Source organism: Mesoplodon densirostris, chromosome 2 (genome assembly GCF_025265405.1).
Source record: "Mesoplodon densirostris isolate mMesDen1 chromosome 2, mMesDen1 primary haplotype, whole genome shotgun sequence".
In the NCBI taxonomy this organism is placed as follows: Eukaryota; Metazoa; Chordata; class Mammalia; order Artiodactyla; family Ziphiidae; genus Mesoplodon; species Mesoplodon densirostris.
The window spans coordinates 49,742,020-49,758,632 of record NC_082662.1 but is presented as its reverse complement, the minus strand read 5'-3'; the positions used below and the strand labels follow the sequence as shown (position 1 = coordinate 49,758,632).

General features: G+C 41.9%; 1 protein-coding gene across 2 annotated transcripts in view; it reads left to right on the top strand.

Moving 5' to 3' along the window:
• DAB1 (DAB adaptor protein 1) overlaps positions 1-16,613 on the top strand; it is a 439,870-nt gene that overhangs the window by 286,414 nt on the left and 136,843 nt on the right. For both annotated transcript variants that reach the window (XM_060084077.1, XM_060084067.1), the window contains exons 3-4: positions 3,856-3,995; positions 12,597-12,695. In XM_060084077.1, coding sequence (XP_059940060.1) covers positions 3,856-3,995; positions 12,597-12,695 — 239 coding nt within the window. The remainder of the gene's footprint in view (positions 1-3,855; positions 3,996-12,596; positions 12,696-16,613) is intronic.

Genomic DNA, 16,613 nt, shown 5'->3' with positions numbered 1-16,613 from the left:
TGACAGTTCTTCAACAAGTTAAACAGAGTTACCATTATGACCCAGATATTTCTCTCCTAGGTGTAATCCTAAGAGAATTGAAGAAATATGGCTATGTAAAAACTGGTACAGAAATGTTCATTGTAGCACTATTCTTAATAGCAAAGAAATAGAAACTGTTTAAATGTCCATCAGCTGTTGTGGTATATCCATACAATGGAATATTATCCAGAAAGAAAAAGACAAAGTACTGATACATGCTCTTAAATGGAATGATCTTGAAAATGTGATGCTAAGTGAAGGAAGCCAGTCACAAAGGACCACATATTGTATGATTCCATTTATATGAAGTGTAGTTTGCCTCCAGGACAAGCAAGTCTATAGAGACAGAAAGTAGATTAGTGGTTGCCTAGGGCTGGTGGGCTTGGGGAAGATGGGGAATAACTGCTAATGTGTACAGGGTTTCTTTCTGGGTTGATGAAAATGTTATGAAATTAGCTAGCAGTGATGGTTGTATAACTCTATGAATGTACTAAAACCACTGAATTGTACCCTTGAAAAGAGTGAATTGAACGGTATGGGAATTAAATCTCACTAAAGCTGTTATCTAAAAAAATTCAGGCGATGCCCTTGGCTTTGGGCATTGGTGTCATTTTCTATAAAATAGGGCTCATGACAGAGACTAACTCAAAGAGCAGATGTGAGGATTAAATAAGTGATTGCATGTAAAACTCTCGGCACAATGACTGGTATCGTAAATGCTCGATAATAGATGATTTTCCTTAAATACATGACCTTTCTCCTGTCCATCCTGAAGCAGAGGGTCAGTGGTGCTTTCAGCAAAATAAGCTGGGGGATTCATGATAACTTAGGGTGCATGAAGATTGACACTCTCCCTCACACTCTCAAGTCGTATGTGCCTCTGAAGGAACAGCGTTATGGCTCTGATCTCTGTTATTTATTTCTTAACTTATATATTTGAGACCTTGCTCAAGATGTGCTCATGAAAAATTACCCTTTTAATGGTGGAGCATTTAATGAGAAACCGGATTATCTACTGCATAAGTGCCCTTCATACAAATTAGCTTGGCCCTGGGTCCTAATCTAAATTGGACTCTCTACTTTCCTCTAAATGACCTAATATTTTCTTATTAATCTCTGCCCTCGTTCACCTGATCTGGCTCTGCTTCCTCTTATGAAGCATGCTCCTCAACAGAGCTCTGTGCCCTGACAAATGTTTCTTAAGGCTGTCTTTGTATCTGACTTACGGACATTTTTCGGACATGACCTGGAGGCTGGAAGCTGTTTCTTCCATTTTCAAGCCATCTCTCCAATGGAGTTTTAATGCTGCCAGTGTATTAAATATCAACAGATTTGGGCCAGGTGAGTTTTGGTAGAAGTTTAGATGGGGCTTCACAGGGAAGTTAGATAGATGAGAAGCAGTTAATCATCGTGGTTAAGAGAACAGGCTTGAAGACACAGAACACAAGCAAACCATAAGCCTGGGCGTTGGCATCAGGCAGATCTGGGTTCAGGTCCCACTCTGTGAGTTTGGACAAATTACTTGGCCTCTCAAACCTTCAATATAGATCCTTGTCTATAAAACCTAAGTAATAGTACCTACCTCTAGGATTATTTCCAGAGCTAAACAAGTTGGTGCATATAATGAGCTTTGTACAGGACATGATAAATCCTACCTGGCATTGTTATTATACTTTGGAGGAAGTTCCAAATAGTGAAAGGGATGCTATTAGTGCCTGAAATAGTGTCAGGAATTGAAGAGGCAGAGATGATATTTGCGATAGAATAAGGTAGCGTAAGATAACCTTCCCAAGAAATAGATCAAACCATAGGCCACTCCTACCAAATATTGCATAATAATGCAGGGAGAGGTGACCTGTGGTGCCCACGGCTAGACGTCTGTATGTATAGGGTATATCAGGCAAATGTTCTTCTCTTTGTTGTTAGCCTTAGTCTCTGACATCTGCCCTCACTGATCCCGGAGACTTAATTTTTACATTGATTACACATTCAGATGAATCATCCATGTGTTATATTTGCTTTATGGAAAGTAATTCAAGAAGTTTAATATGCTAAAAGTCAGCAAGGATGCGGTAGAAAAAATACCAAATGGGATTTGGGGACGACAGTTCCAGGCCTAACTATGCAGACGTCCTTCTTCTGTGTTTTCCTGCTCTCGGCATTGTATCTTCTATGTGCTTCTTTTACTGAGCTGATAACAGGGGCAACAACTACCATTTATAGAAAACTTACCATGTGAATCCATGCTTTGCACATACTATCTTATTTAAGTTACTTTTCATAATAACTCCTAAAGTAGATATTTAATCTTCATTCAACAGTTAAGGAAACAGAGGCTTGGCAGATAGTTTAGTTGGCTTACAAGTGAGAGAGCCCTGATTTGAAATGAGGATGTCTGGCTCTAAAGCTTATACCTTCTTACACATCTAGCATAATGCATTACACATTTTTGTTTGCAGTCATCAAAAACTTGAGCCTCTAGGGGCATAGACTTTGTCTCATTCATCTGTCGCCAGTGAGTAATAGCATCTGGCACAGAAGCAATGTTCAGTAAGGGATGAATGAATAAATGAATGAAATGCAAGCCATGTTTCGTCAATAGAAAAGCATTATATGATGGTTAGCTATTGCTGTTGTGTTTTTTTTTTTCTATTTTAAGTGTGTCCTCAAATAATTCTCAACCCCACATAATGGAAAGGCCTCAGTTTGTCCATCATGTGGAGAGAAGAAATGGGCTGAATTATCTCCAGTGTCCTCAGGTCTAAGTGTCAGACTGATGAAAGAAGGCACGATAGAGGCGGTATCAGAAGTTGAAGTTACTGATATTCCAGGAGGTGAATATCAGAAGCCTAGGGCATTCCAGGTTTTAAGAACCACATGAGCAATGCCCCAACCTGTGACTCCTTTGATGGGAGTTTGCCGAAGTTAGAGATTTGAATTCCTATGTATTCTTTTTTTTTTTCGGACTATGTGAACGTGGACAAGCTACTTGAACTCTGTGACCTTCATCTTTGTCACCTGGGAAATGGATATGGTTGAGTCGTTGTGAAGAGGGGGTAAAGTTTATAAAACATCTCACAAGAAAGATGTGCTCAGTTCACAGTAACTTTATTGTCTTCATTTTATGTGGATGTGTTTGAACTTCTGGTTGATGTGTCTCAGCAAAATATTATGCTAATAATTATTGAGAAAGCTGTTACGAGGTGTGGGCGCACCGTACCAAGGAGTATGGAAGCCTCTTTCTGTACATGCATGAGTTAGCAGAAGAGACATTGTAAAATCATTTTTTGATAATTGCCCCCGAGTCACTGCTTGATACAAAGCAATTACTCTGGAGTCTCACTATAAAACAGCCCATGGAATTGGGTGTAAGGAGGGTCTTGGACCCGGGCCAAAGTCATATTAAATGCTGGAAATGCCGGAGAGGCTCAGGGCTAATACTATTCTAACAAGAATGTCAGACATAGACTCCTAGTGTGTGATGATCGTTTGTTGATGACCTAGTGTGTATCAAAATCCGTATTGAGTACTTTATACGTGTCATCATGTTTATTTATCTTAATGCCCCTTTGGGATTGGTTATTTTTAACTCTTTTTTTTTTTCTGCCTGAGAAAATAGAGTCTCAGAGAGAATTGTGTAATTTGCCTGAGGATTTAAAAGGATAGAGCCAGAATTTGCATACAGGAGTCTTACCATTCTTTTGTCCATGGTCTAATGATTTGACTTTCATAGGATGTAGGTGAACCAGAGAACCAATCTCGGAGCTGCGGATATTTAAAACCAATGGGGCCTGAACATCTACATATCTGAATCCTGCATTTCTCTCTTTTTAGGTCAGGATCGCAGTGAAGCCACTTTGATAAAGAGGTTTAAAGGTGAAGGGGTCCGGTACAAGGCCAAACTGATCGGGATTGATGAGGTTTCCGCAGCTCGGGGAGACAAGTTATGCCAAGACTCCATGATGAAACTCAAGGTACTGCACAAGCATTTTAATTTAAATAGTGTGGGTTTGGTATGACTGAGAGGAAGAAATGATTACAGTCATTCTGGTAAACATTTTTTTATTCATATACTGGTATATTACTTGGTACACTGATGACTCACTGCATTTATTTATTGGGAGGACATGTCAATCATTTAGCAAATGTTTGTTGAGCATCTCCTATGGAGGTATTTTGCTAGCCCCTGGTGTACAGTTTTTGAGCATACCACATTTTATTCAATTGTATCTTCACTGTGCAATGCCTGCAAAAATAAAAGTACAAAAAATCATCAAATTGTGCTGTCACTCAGATTTTATAAATTTTCTACTTTATTTTTAAATAAATTTTATATATTTTACCATATGATGAATATGGTAAAAGATGATATATTAATACAAAAGCTGATTTTATTCATTCTTGAAATTTCTATTAATGTCCCCCAAATACTTTAAAGGGAAAATGTTATAAAAAGTGATATGTAACTAGATATTGACATTTGGTGGTATCACAAAGAGATTGATGAGTTTAAATGCTTTAAAGAAGGCTTTTCATTGAGAAAGCTAAGAAAGAAATTGAGAAAAATTTTAATATGCAAAATAAGAAAATTATGTTATTAAATAGCCTTTAAAAACATACAAAATTGAACATTGTTTGTTCCCAGATTCTGGTCTCCATGTAGTCTATGTCTCTTTTTTTAAAAAGTAATATAAAGTATTAGAAAAACAGATGATTTAGCAAGAAGTTTACAAGCTATCTTATGCATTTAAGACCTATAATTTTTTTCCTAATTATAGAATTCAAAAAATGCTCATTGTAAAAATTTTGAAAGTACAGAAAAGTATCAGGGATAATTAAACTTATCCACAATCCCACCACAAAAAGAAAAATCAGTATCAGCATTTTTGTGTGTAACTAACACTCTCTCTTTGTATTTTTATATACATTTGTGTATATGTATATGAATCATACACATATATGTAGTGTAATTGGAATTACTATTTATAGTTTCATATCTTGTTTTCTTTCTCCCTAATAATATAACATGAGCATTTTTTCATATCTTCTAATAGTCCCTGAGGATACAACTTGGTCAATGTAATTTTTTTTAATGTAAGAAAAAGGGAAGAAAAGAAAAGGAAAGAAAAAAGAAAAGAAGGCTGGCCAAGTGCCTACTAATATTAAATGAGACAATATCTCTAAGACACCCTCTACATTGCCTTTTCTTTGATAGATGCTTAATAAAGCACAGGTATTAATTTTTTTTATACTGTACACATTTTCTCAACAGTTTAACATGTATATCAGATGCTAAGACTCCCTGTAGTATAGCTGTAGGAATCATTCTTTTTAAAAACTCTTAATTTTCTAAACTGTGTATCACTACTTTCTTTTTTTTTTTTTTTAGCTGTTACACAGCAAACTTTATTTTAATAGTCATGAATCTACTACAAGGCATACTAGAAAAAGGTATAAAAGACAGTAAAATCATGAGTTCACAGATTGTCTCCTTGGAAGAGGTTAATGTACCCTTTAATAAAAAATAATTAAGCGGGACTTCCCTGGTGGTGCAGTGGATAAGACTCCACGCTCCCAATGCAGGGGGCCTGGGTTTGATCCCTGGTCAGGGAACTAGATCCCACATGCATACAACTAAGAGTTCGCATGCCGCAACTAAGACTTGATGCAACCAAATAAATAAATATTTAAAAAAAAATAATAATAATAATTAAGCAATGTTATAAGATTTTAGGACAGTCCAGTAATGAGCCCCCTTCTTCTGCCAAGTTCAAGTCTGAATGATAAATACACAAAGGAGTCCAACAGGAAAAATTCTAAATTCCAGCTTCATGACTGATAAATGCTGATCTGGAGGATGTGACGTAGACACACAGCCACAGGGCATCCTTGAAAGAGACAGGCCACTCCACTTGGTTTGTGAGGTAGTTGGATAACTGCAGCGCTCCATGTTCACCCACCCTGACCCCTGCTCTGCCCCAGAGCAGGACTGTGATTCACGCATGAGATCAGACCAGAACGCATCCTCTCTACCAGAGGGTAGATTGCAGAGAGAGAACCCAGAAAGACTAAGCCAAGGAGACCCTAGTCAAGAATGGGGATAAAGGCCTGGATCTTGATTCTTGCTGAAGTTGCTCCTTACTGAGTATGAGGCCAGGCAAATGGAGATTTGCTTTTGACAAATATTAATTAAAAGACATCAAGAAACTCTCCAGTGGCCTGGTTCTCACCCAGAGCCACAAGTCTGCTGTGAGCAAGAAAGAGGCTGGTGCATCTTCCCCCAGCATCCTGGTAGATAGCGTTCACCAGGCATGGGTCACAGAGCACCTCACTGACAGCTGCCTTCATAGAAGCATGGAGGTCTCAGCGTATGTGAGACAGGAGTTGGCCTGTGTGCCCTGAAGTTCTCCCTCAGGATTAACACTGGGCCAGGCTAGCTGTACCAGGCCTGGCCAGGATTGCCGACCTTGCGTGTGGGGGTGGGGTGGGGGGAGGGGGGGTCTTACCTGCAGTGAAGTACCCCATCTGTCACCCCTTATAACTGTGAGGTCCCCAAAGCCCTGGAGAGTTGGTCCAACCATAACACGCTCCTGTCAAATGCTCTGAACTTGTTGATGGTTCTTGGTTCCCAGACAATTGTCTTTCATTATTTGCAAGTTGCAGAGAAGAATGTTGACATTTCTGCTCCCTGTAGTGTTTCTTTAAGAAACACAGAAACATAAAGGATAGATTCTCCATTTGGCCACTTGCCCAGGAAGGAAAGACAAAGAAGTACAAAATGCCTGTTAGCCTTGCAAAAGGCCCACTTGTTCATGTCAGGCCATAGTAGAAAAATTTTTTTTTAATCTGTTTTTCTTTGCTAGGCTTTCTGAAGCTGGTGCCTCTTCCTGTTTTACAGAGTTTTCTCTTGGATTATAGAGATTTTTTTTTTTTTTTTTTTTTTTTTTTTTTGCGGTACGCGGGCCTCTCACTCTTGTGGCCTCTCCCGTTGCGGAGCACAGGCTCCAGACGCGCGGGCTCAGCGGCCATGGCTCACGGGCCCAGCTGCTCCGCGGCATGTGGGATCCTCCCGGACCGGGGCACGAACCCGTGTCCCCTGCATCGGCAGGCGGACTCCCAACCACTGCTCCACCAGGGAAGCCCTGGATTATAGAGATTTAAGAGGGGATTCATAATGTGAGTATGAGTGAGCCATTGCCTGTCCACCAGCGAAGGCTCCTTGTCATTGTATCTTAATTTAGTCAACAACGCACTTTTACATATATTATCTCTTTCGCTCTTATGAGGTAGCTATTAGCCTCCCTGTTTTGTAAATAAGAAATCTGAGGCTCACGGAAGTTGTAGGATTTGCCCCAGAACCTTCATTTAATCTGGGATAAGCCCAGAATTCAAGCCTGTATCTCCAGATGCCCAGTGTTTGATAAGACATAGTTTAGTGCTTCGTTCTATTCTGTTTTTTATCTGCGTTGAATCTATCCTGGTTCCCCAACTAGAGTTTAAGCTCCTACCAGTAAGCTACATAGCCCCACATCCTTGACTTCCAAAGCAGTCAACTTTCAGAGGTATCGGGCAAAATGGTGGTGGTTGAAGCTATGGGAGAGATGGGCTGATGACAGAGCCCTAAGTAAATCTATTAGTCAGGGTCCTGTAAGAAACAGCCAGCCTGACTAGGTCAGATGAGGATACTTTAAGGCAGGAGCGACATACAAAGGTTAGGCAAGGTTAAGGTAGCAAACAAGAGCTGGTGAGGCACTGGAAACTGAAAACAGTGGGAAGCTGTTACCATCCTAGGATGAGATCTATTTACTGGAACCCAGGGAGGGCGAGATTGAGGACAAAGTCCCTTCCCTCACCAAGCAAAACTAAGCTACTCCTGGAGATTGTAGAACAAGGATGGGAAGGAGGCTGGATGAAATACCCTGACCTCTCTCCTTCCGCCCTCTGATCTCCTGTCTGTGCCTTCCTGGGTGGAATCCAGAGGGCAGGAAGCTCAGAGGACCTGGCAATGCAGACCACAGGGGCCAGTCTCTGGGCACAAAGCAGGGCAGAGGAGGATATTTGTATTCTCCTTCTTACCTCGGAAAAGTGAAACTTAGGGTGAGTTTTTCCCCCAAAGATCTACAACTGATAACCAGTAGGGCTGAGATTGGAGACCAGGTTTAGTTCACGGAGCCTTCTGGAATAGCATTCTAGGTTTTCAGCTGTTCAGGTTGCACACCTGCTTGACGTGTTCCCTGGAGATCACAGTCATCTCATCATGTGCATACACCCTGCTGGGCGAGGTTTCTCAGAGTCCTTTCCTGTGCATCATCGTATTGGATTCTCACGGCAACCCCTGAGCTGGACAGGGCAGGCTATCAACCCTGCCTGGCGTGCCTGACCCCTTCCCTCTGTATAAAATCCTCCAGCAAGATGCTGCCTCTGTGTGACTCCCTTAGGGACACCTGCATCAGTCATTCCATACAGTGCCCAGCACATGGCATTGCTTCATAGAATCAGTATTAGTATTAGAGGTGATGGTCACAGTCATTTGCTGAGCTCTCCTTGCACGCTGCACCCCATGCTAGGTGTGGTGTGTGCACGCTTCACTCTTAGGAAGTAAGAAGTATTCTCATTTTAGAGTTCTCCTTCACTACTGAGTTTGGAAGCTGGTGGTTCCACCCTTTTTCATCCATGCCTCCCCAAAGAGCCCTTCCAGAGGGTTATAATAGAAGGAACCCTAACCCTGGAATTCGAAAGGTCACTGTTCGAATGCCCTCTATATGTCTTCTTAGTTCCTTGAGTTTTGGGGTGTTCACTTGGCCCCCCGATCTTATGTTTGGTCATTTGTAAAATAAGGGAGATAATTTTTCCTTCCCAGCAATGTGGGATGGGCTGAATTGTATAAGAGAACTCCTACCATTTGGTAGGTACCCAAGAAAACATCTGACTCCTTCATTTCCAGGTTGCCAACAGTGACTTTGTAGGTCAGGTGGCTAATATTAGGCACAGAAACCCCAAAAGACACCTACATCCATATCTTCCGATTCCCCAGCCAGCCCTGTCCCTTGGCCCTTCGTCAGTTCTACATAACAGCACTGAATCATCTGTGGGGAGGTGAGCCCCTGCAGTATGCTGTCTGGTGGCAGGCTTGCTTGGACTTCATGCAGTTTTTCAGGGCTTAACTCAGAGTCCTGTCTCTCAACATGCCTGATAAAATTGGAGTTTTATTTCCCCAAGGATCACACCATGTGGATCATCCTTCTCTCTTGCATTTGTCCTGGGAAGCTGTACCATTCGCAGCCCCAAGCAGAAGTGCTCCTGAAACATGCACGCTGGCTCTTTCCATCCCTCTTTATCTGCAGCCACCTTCTGCCAGGGAGGGAGTTCTTTGACAGCCACTTGGTCAGCATCCCTATGTGCTGGGAATTAGCACCATTTGATGTTGTGGTAATTCTAAGAGCTAGGGGTTGTTAGGACCATCTTGGAGATGGGGCCATTAAAGCTACTCTTCTTGACCAGAGGTGCAAGCCTCTCCCCACCACGAGCTGTGATGTCTTCATGTTGGGAGGACTTAAACAAGAAAGAGAGGCTCCCTGCCCTTTGACACAGTCCTTCCAATGCTTCCATTTATAATGGGGCTTCCATTATGATGGCGCTACTTCTTGTTCTCTCTTTTGCGTAGGCCTGGATAGTGAAGTTGAAGGTTAGGCTGTGTAGGGATGGCAGCATCAGTTATTTTACTCCAAATCCAGCTAGGAACACAGATTTCAAATCAAGTTTTCATAGGTTCGAAGCCTGGCTTGTTCATTACCCAAGTGAGGGGAAAGTCACTTCACTTTTTTGAATGCCTTTTTTATCCCAGGCTCCGTTCTCAACACTGGGTGCGTAGAATGAATAAAACAAAGTTCTGTGCCCAGTTGAGCTTTTGTTCTGTTGGGCAAAGGCAGACAGTCAACAGATGAATATACAATATGCCAGTGGGTACAGCGAGGAAAAAAGATGCAGGGGGAAAGAATGGGATGCAGTTTGGTGTGGAGAGTGGAGGGGTCAGAGGCCGTATCTCTGATCAGGTGACATGAAGAAAAATAAGAACTACCCCTGGGATTGCAAAGACATACGTTGACCCTTATCCCATGTCCTTAAAACCATCCCTCAGTGAATTTATGGGAAAGCAAGCAGCACGCTGAGGAGTCTAGAAACCTTTGAACAAGAGGAAGGGTTAAAGAGACAGGAGACTTCGCTTTGGGGTGAGTCACTCTCTTTAACTATTTAGAGGGCAGTCATTGGAGGAGGAATCTTATGTCAGTGAGTACCATTTCTGAAGGGTCAAAAGAGGAACACTGGGTAGGGTTACAGGAACGAGATCTGGGCTCGCTAGAAAGAAGACACACATAAAGGAATAATAACTGCCCCCTGCACCAAGAGGCTTGAGAGTGGACCTGTGGTCTCAGCTTTCTCACCAGCTCTCTGTACCATCTTGGGACTGTCCACCCAGCTTTTCAGACATCAGTTTTCTCATCTGTTGGTAGAGAAATTTGGACTGATTAGTTTGAAGGTTTTCTCTGACTTCAACATTCTGTACATCCACATGTCAGAGGTGCTTGAGAATGAATGGGAGACTCCCAAGGGAGTGAATTTCCTACTGCTAGGTACCAAACAGGAACTGGACCTCGAACGCTAAGGGACAGTCATTCATTTACTAGAAGAAATTAATTTTTTTTTTTTCTTTTTGCGGTATGCGGGCCTCTCACTGTTGTGGCCTCTCCCGTTGCGGAGCACAGGCTCCGGATGCGCAGGCCCAGCGGCCATGGCTCACGGGCCCAGCCGCTCCGCGGCATATGGGATCCTCCCAGATCGGGGCACGAACCCGTATCCCCTGCATCGGCAGGCGGACTCTCAACCACTGCGCCACCAGGGAGGCCCGAAGAAATTAATTTTTATGACATCCCTACAGTGTACCAGGTGTCATGCTAGGTACTTTCCGTAAGTTTTCATTTAATTCTCTCAAACATGCGAGAGAAGCATTTACACTTGAGAAAGTAGAGTGGAGAGTTAAGTCATTTGTCCAAGATCACAGCCAGGAGTATAATCCAGGGGTTTCCATTCTGCAGACTATTTCCAGTACCCAAAGGGAGGATAATCACACGACCTCAGGAGAATGCCCTTTCCTTGTGCCTTCTGATCATACCTCTCACTCTATTTGCTGAGACTGAGGTTTGAGAACATGCTGTTCTGAGAACAGCACAAAGGACTTTTGGAAGTATGAAATCATGATTATTTTAGACTTCTCTACTCCTAAAGAAGTCCAGAATGATAACTGTTGAGAATTGGGCTTACTCACCCTCTGTGGAGGCTAATAGGGATGAAGGGGCTGGAAGCCTCAAAACATCTAATGCAGAGTCTGCAACAGCCCTGGAGCGTAAATCCCTTGAATGTCCTCATTCTCTGAGTTGTACCCTAATATGATGCCCATGCTTGCCTGTAATTGGCCACCACAGAGGCTGATTTAAAAAGCAAGTGTCGGGGCTTCCCTGGTGGCGCAGTGGTTGAGAGTCCGCCTGCCAATGCAGGGGACACGGGTTCGTGCCCCGGTCCGGGAAGATCCCACATGCCGTGCAGCGGGTGGGCCCGTGAGCCATGGCCACTGAGCCTGTGCTCTGCAACGGGAGACGCCACAACAGTGAGAGGCCCGCGTACAGCAAAAAAAAAAAAGCAAGTGTCTTTACTCTTAACTTGCATAATAACAACTTTGGTGAGGACTCTTGATAGCACATTCATGTAACAATAATTTCCTGAATGTCCCCTGACCTTCAGGGACTGTCCTGGGTAGGAGGAAGAGAGCAGTGAGCAGAGTAACATACCTACCTTTTGTGACATCTACCTTCTAATTGACTCATATACATATCTTCAGTTTACAAAAAATTTGGAAAAGTGGGGAAACAGATTTTTGAGAAGTGGAATGCACTTGGTAGGTACTTTCCTTGAAAGCACAGGAATGATTGGAAAAATTGTAGAAGAACATACAAAATGTGTGGGTAAAAACTGCAAATCTTAGACATAAGACCATCACATTTTTCCAAACAAAATTGAGACATGCCGTCTGGCAATATTTTTTCTTTTCTTTCTGATCTCTAAAATTAATTCATATGAAAGCTTTTCCCAGAAGTATAAAATTAAAATCACACTTAGGAATGTATTCCATGACTCATCTTTATTTAAAAGGTTAAAACCATATCTAATACGAAACCCAGCAAAGATTTTAACAAGAGGACCATATTCTGTTTATCCTAGGGTCTCGAATTCTGAACTAAGCATCTAGGCACAAAGTAGGCACTCTATCAATCTTGGTTCGTCCAATGAATACATGTTCAAATATCTATTTCTACAGTTTCCGAGCAGTGAGGACAAGTATTACCCTAAAACATCAAGAAAATGCAAGCCCGTCGGGGAAGGCAGCATGGAAGTGGGGAGGGAATGGAGTGTGCATAATTGGTGGCTTCAGTTCATGATATCTGACATGCCTTTGCTTTGGGACCGGAGGGAATTTTCAAATGAAAACACTAAAGTAAAAACCACATCCTTCCTTTCAACAGGGCGTTGTTGCTGGCGCTCGCTCCAAAGGAGAACACAAACAGAAAATCTTTTTAACCATCTCCTTTGGAGGAATCAAAATCTTTGATGAGAAGACAGGGGTAAGTAAAAGAATAACATGGCATGGTGAAATTGAATCCACTGACAGATGTGCCCTTAAAAGCCTCTGCTCTCTGGGCAGGAATATCAAACAAGCATAAAAACAGATAAAGCAACTGACAAACTTGATCAACTGTGATTGTCCATCAAAGGGAGGCTCTTTCCTGACTTGGCCACAGTGTGACTGCACCAACACAGTGTGACTGTGTTTCTTACAGTGTAATTGGGATAAGAGTGTCCCACAGTCCTGGTAATGCAATAGGGAGATTGATGTGCTTTGACGCGCGGTGGGTAATGTGACAGTTTAAGTTCAGTTTCTTTGTGTGCTGGCAACTTTAATGACATGCATCCTAGAGGGAGACGCACGGGGGTCATTTGACTTGGTCAAAGCATCCAGACTCTCTTGAGTTGAACCTGTGGCACCTGGCAATTGCTGTCATCAAAAAGAATAAATGGAGTTTTCAGTCTTGAAAAACATCTATCACTGCATGATCAGGAAATGTAAGGGCTGATCTGTTTGTTAAACCCACTGAAGTAGTGGTTTGTATTTTCATCAACCTCCCGGCAGCAGTTAGCTCCCAGCTTCATCCCCAGGACTTGCCTTGCATTGTTGGCCTTCTTCATTGATGGTAAGGGAAAAACAGAAAAGCGTTCTGTTCTTTGATCTGTTTTGTCCAGTGAGCAAGAGTCAAATGGACATGTTTTCCTTTTATTCATTCAATGCTTTATATAGCTTCTAACACACCTCCACCTATATCACCTCCTTTGAACTTCACAGGTAATTTGTCAAGCACTGTATAAACAATACTCAACTAGCCAAGTTACCTAACCTTGTCATTTTGCATTATAATTTTCTTGCCTTTGTTCTGACTCATATTAGGATACCAGCGGGTAGTAGGATGATAATTTAACAGTAAAAAATGGATTTTTCTTGAAGAAAAGTTATTCCTGAATAATAATAGCACAGACAATGGCCAAAAGGTAGAAGCAACCCAACTGTCCATCTGTGAATGAATGGATAGGCAAAATGTGTGTGTGTGTGTGTGTGTGTGTGTGTGTGTGTGTGTGTGTGTGTGTAATGGAATATTATTAAGCAGTAAAAAGGAAGTTCTGACCTATGCTACAACATGGAAGACATTATGCAGAGTAAAAAAAGCCAGTCACACATAGACAAATTCAGTAGGATTCCACTTAAATGAGGTATCTAGAGTCACATTCACAGAGACAGAAAGTAGAATGGTGGTTGACTGGGCCTGGGGGGAGGGGTGATAAAGAGTTAGTGTTTAATGAGTACAGAGTTAAAAGTCTGGGGAGAGGGAAACAGTGCTGGTGATGGATGGCTGTGATGGCTGTTCAATGATATGAATGTACTTTATGCCACTGAACTGTATATATTACCACAATAAAAAAATCTAGTAGTAAAAATTACCATTTGTTGAGTACATACTAGGTACATACTAGTCACTTTGCATACATTATTCAGTTTTGTCCTCACAAGGGTCCTATGAGAGAGTAATAATAACAGGTACTGCATCAAGCACATAGTATGTTCCAGTCATTGTTGTATGCCCTTTAGAAGTACCCATCCATTTAATCCTTACAACAACCCTATGAGTAGATAGTGTTGTTATCTCCATTTTACAGTTGAAGATATTAAGGAGAGAAAAGGATATGTAACTTGCTGGAAGTAGGTGGTGGTGGAGACAGGATTACAACCTAGGCGGTCTGGCTTATGAGTCCAACCACAATGTCTGTTATCTCTCAGGGTAAGTGACTTTCTCATGTGCATCCAGCATGTAGGAGGCAGAGCTGGGATTTAGCCTCCAGTTGACCTGAGTCAAAAATCAAAGCAATTGACCTCTATGTTATAGGAAAGGTGGACCTACCTGGGGATGCCTTGGTAAAGGGAGTTTAGAATGAGGGCACAAGCATCAGTAGTCAAGGAGCTTGAAGGCAGCAAGATTAAGAGCCTAATGTAAGCCTCTTCTGCTTTAATAAAAGTATGGTTTCTAAAATGAGGGAAGATTTTCCTTTTCCTGGGCAGACTAGAGTTTGGAGACCTGTGCTCAGTTCTGAACCTCACATTTTAGAAAAGATATAATTGAATCAAAGTATATCCTGATGAGGGGACCAGGGCAGTTGGGGGACTGAAAACTATGCTGGGCCAACACTTCTGAACACAGATGTGGCCACGTGGGATCCTGGGTGACACACAGGAGGCAGAGAGCTTTGGGCTTGTAGAAACTTGGAGGATATCATTGACTCCTTAGCATCCTTCATGGTAGGGATCCAAGGAGCGTGGATCAAGCCTAACTGAGAGATGCTTTCACAAGGATTTATATGCCCAATATACGTCACCATCTCTAGTCTCTTCGCAAGTCCATGCCTGCCCATCACAATGACACTGGCATCACCAAAGGGACTGGAGTAAAGCAGAGTATCAGATATTTTATTTTGTCTAGGGCCATGTTTTTGGCTTTGCTTTTCCATCATGTACCCTACCATCAAATAGTTCTCATCACCAAACTTTAACTAATGAGAAGAGGTAGTTTATGTTCTTTACCTTTCTCTAAATCCTCACTCAAGGATGGCTAACCTGGCCCCGAAGAAAGATACCACCAAACCTTATAATGTGATTTTTTTGATTCTTTATCTGGACACAAAGAGAACAGCAGTAAAGTCATTATTTCAGCTCAAAGCCATTTGGCTTTGTTGGAAAAAAATGTCATCTCCTAGTGGAGAATCGGGATGAAGGCAAAGTTAAATGTTTTCTGTCTGGCTTAGCCTGCTCCAGTTCTGTTTGATTAACCTTAGGCCCTGTATCATTGGGCTTCTGCTACCCTAGCTTGTTAATTTATCTCAACAGAAGCCTGGGGAGTGGAGAGAATCGAACGTTTAAGCCTGAAGTAGAGAGGATGGTGGGAGCAAGGCACTCCATATTAATAGCGTTCATCTCTCCAAAGAGTTGTCTAGTAGAAAAAGAATCTGACTTGTTCTGTGTGACTCAAGGGACAGAACCGAGACCAGGTGATAGGAGTTTCTAGGAAGCAGTTTCAGTTTATGAGGAAGAAGAATTTCCTGCAAGTCAGAGCTGTTCAGCATGTAGATGGACCACCTTCTGTGCAAGGGAGTTCACCAGCCCTAGGAGGATTCAAGCAACAGTCATATTATGGGGATATTTTGGAAGGAAGTCAAGTAGAAGGTGAGATGTTGACCAAAGTCACATCTTTCGGGAATCACCAAAGTTGATTCCCCAGACTAATTTAATAGTCTGTTTCTCCCTTAAAGTCAACCCTATCGATGTGATTTATGTTCAGATAAATGGAGGTTTTTCAAAACCTCCATTGGAGATTATGAGCAGGAACAGTTTACTAAACCTTTGTCATCGCACAGCAGGGGACCGGCTGAATTACCCAGGATAAGAGTCTAAGTGAAGTGTTTTGTCCTACATATCAAAGAAATGGAAAACTAGGTCTTTGTCATTTGGAATGACAAATTTTAGTTGTTTATCATGTCTAAAGTATTCCTGCTCAAGCTTGGCTGCACTAGTTTTTTCAAAACCAAGAAAAGAAACATTAGCAGAACGTGACAATAGCTACAATTTTAAAAATCCAAAAGCTGTCAGAAGCGTTTTGATCCCAATTAAAGAGACCCTTTGCAGCAATTTACACCTTGTCTTGAATTTCAAAGGGTTCTTGATCCCAAACCTTATGTGAGTAAATTTTATAAGTAGTATGTTGCAGGAAATAAATCAGTAACAAAAGCTGTTCATATGTTCAGATATCTAGGTATTGCTAATATGTCAAAAGGATCAGTGAGAATGCAGAATATGTCATAAATGAACTCATTGTTACTAGTAGTAGTTGTTTCTAGTTACTAGTAATAGTAGGAGTGGTAGCAGTAGCAGTAGGAGTAGAAAT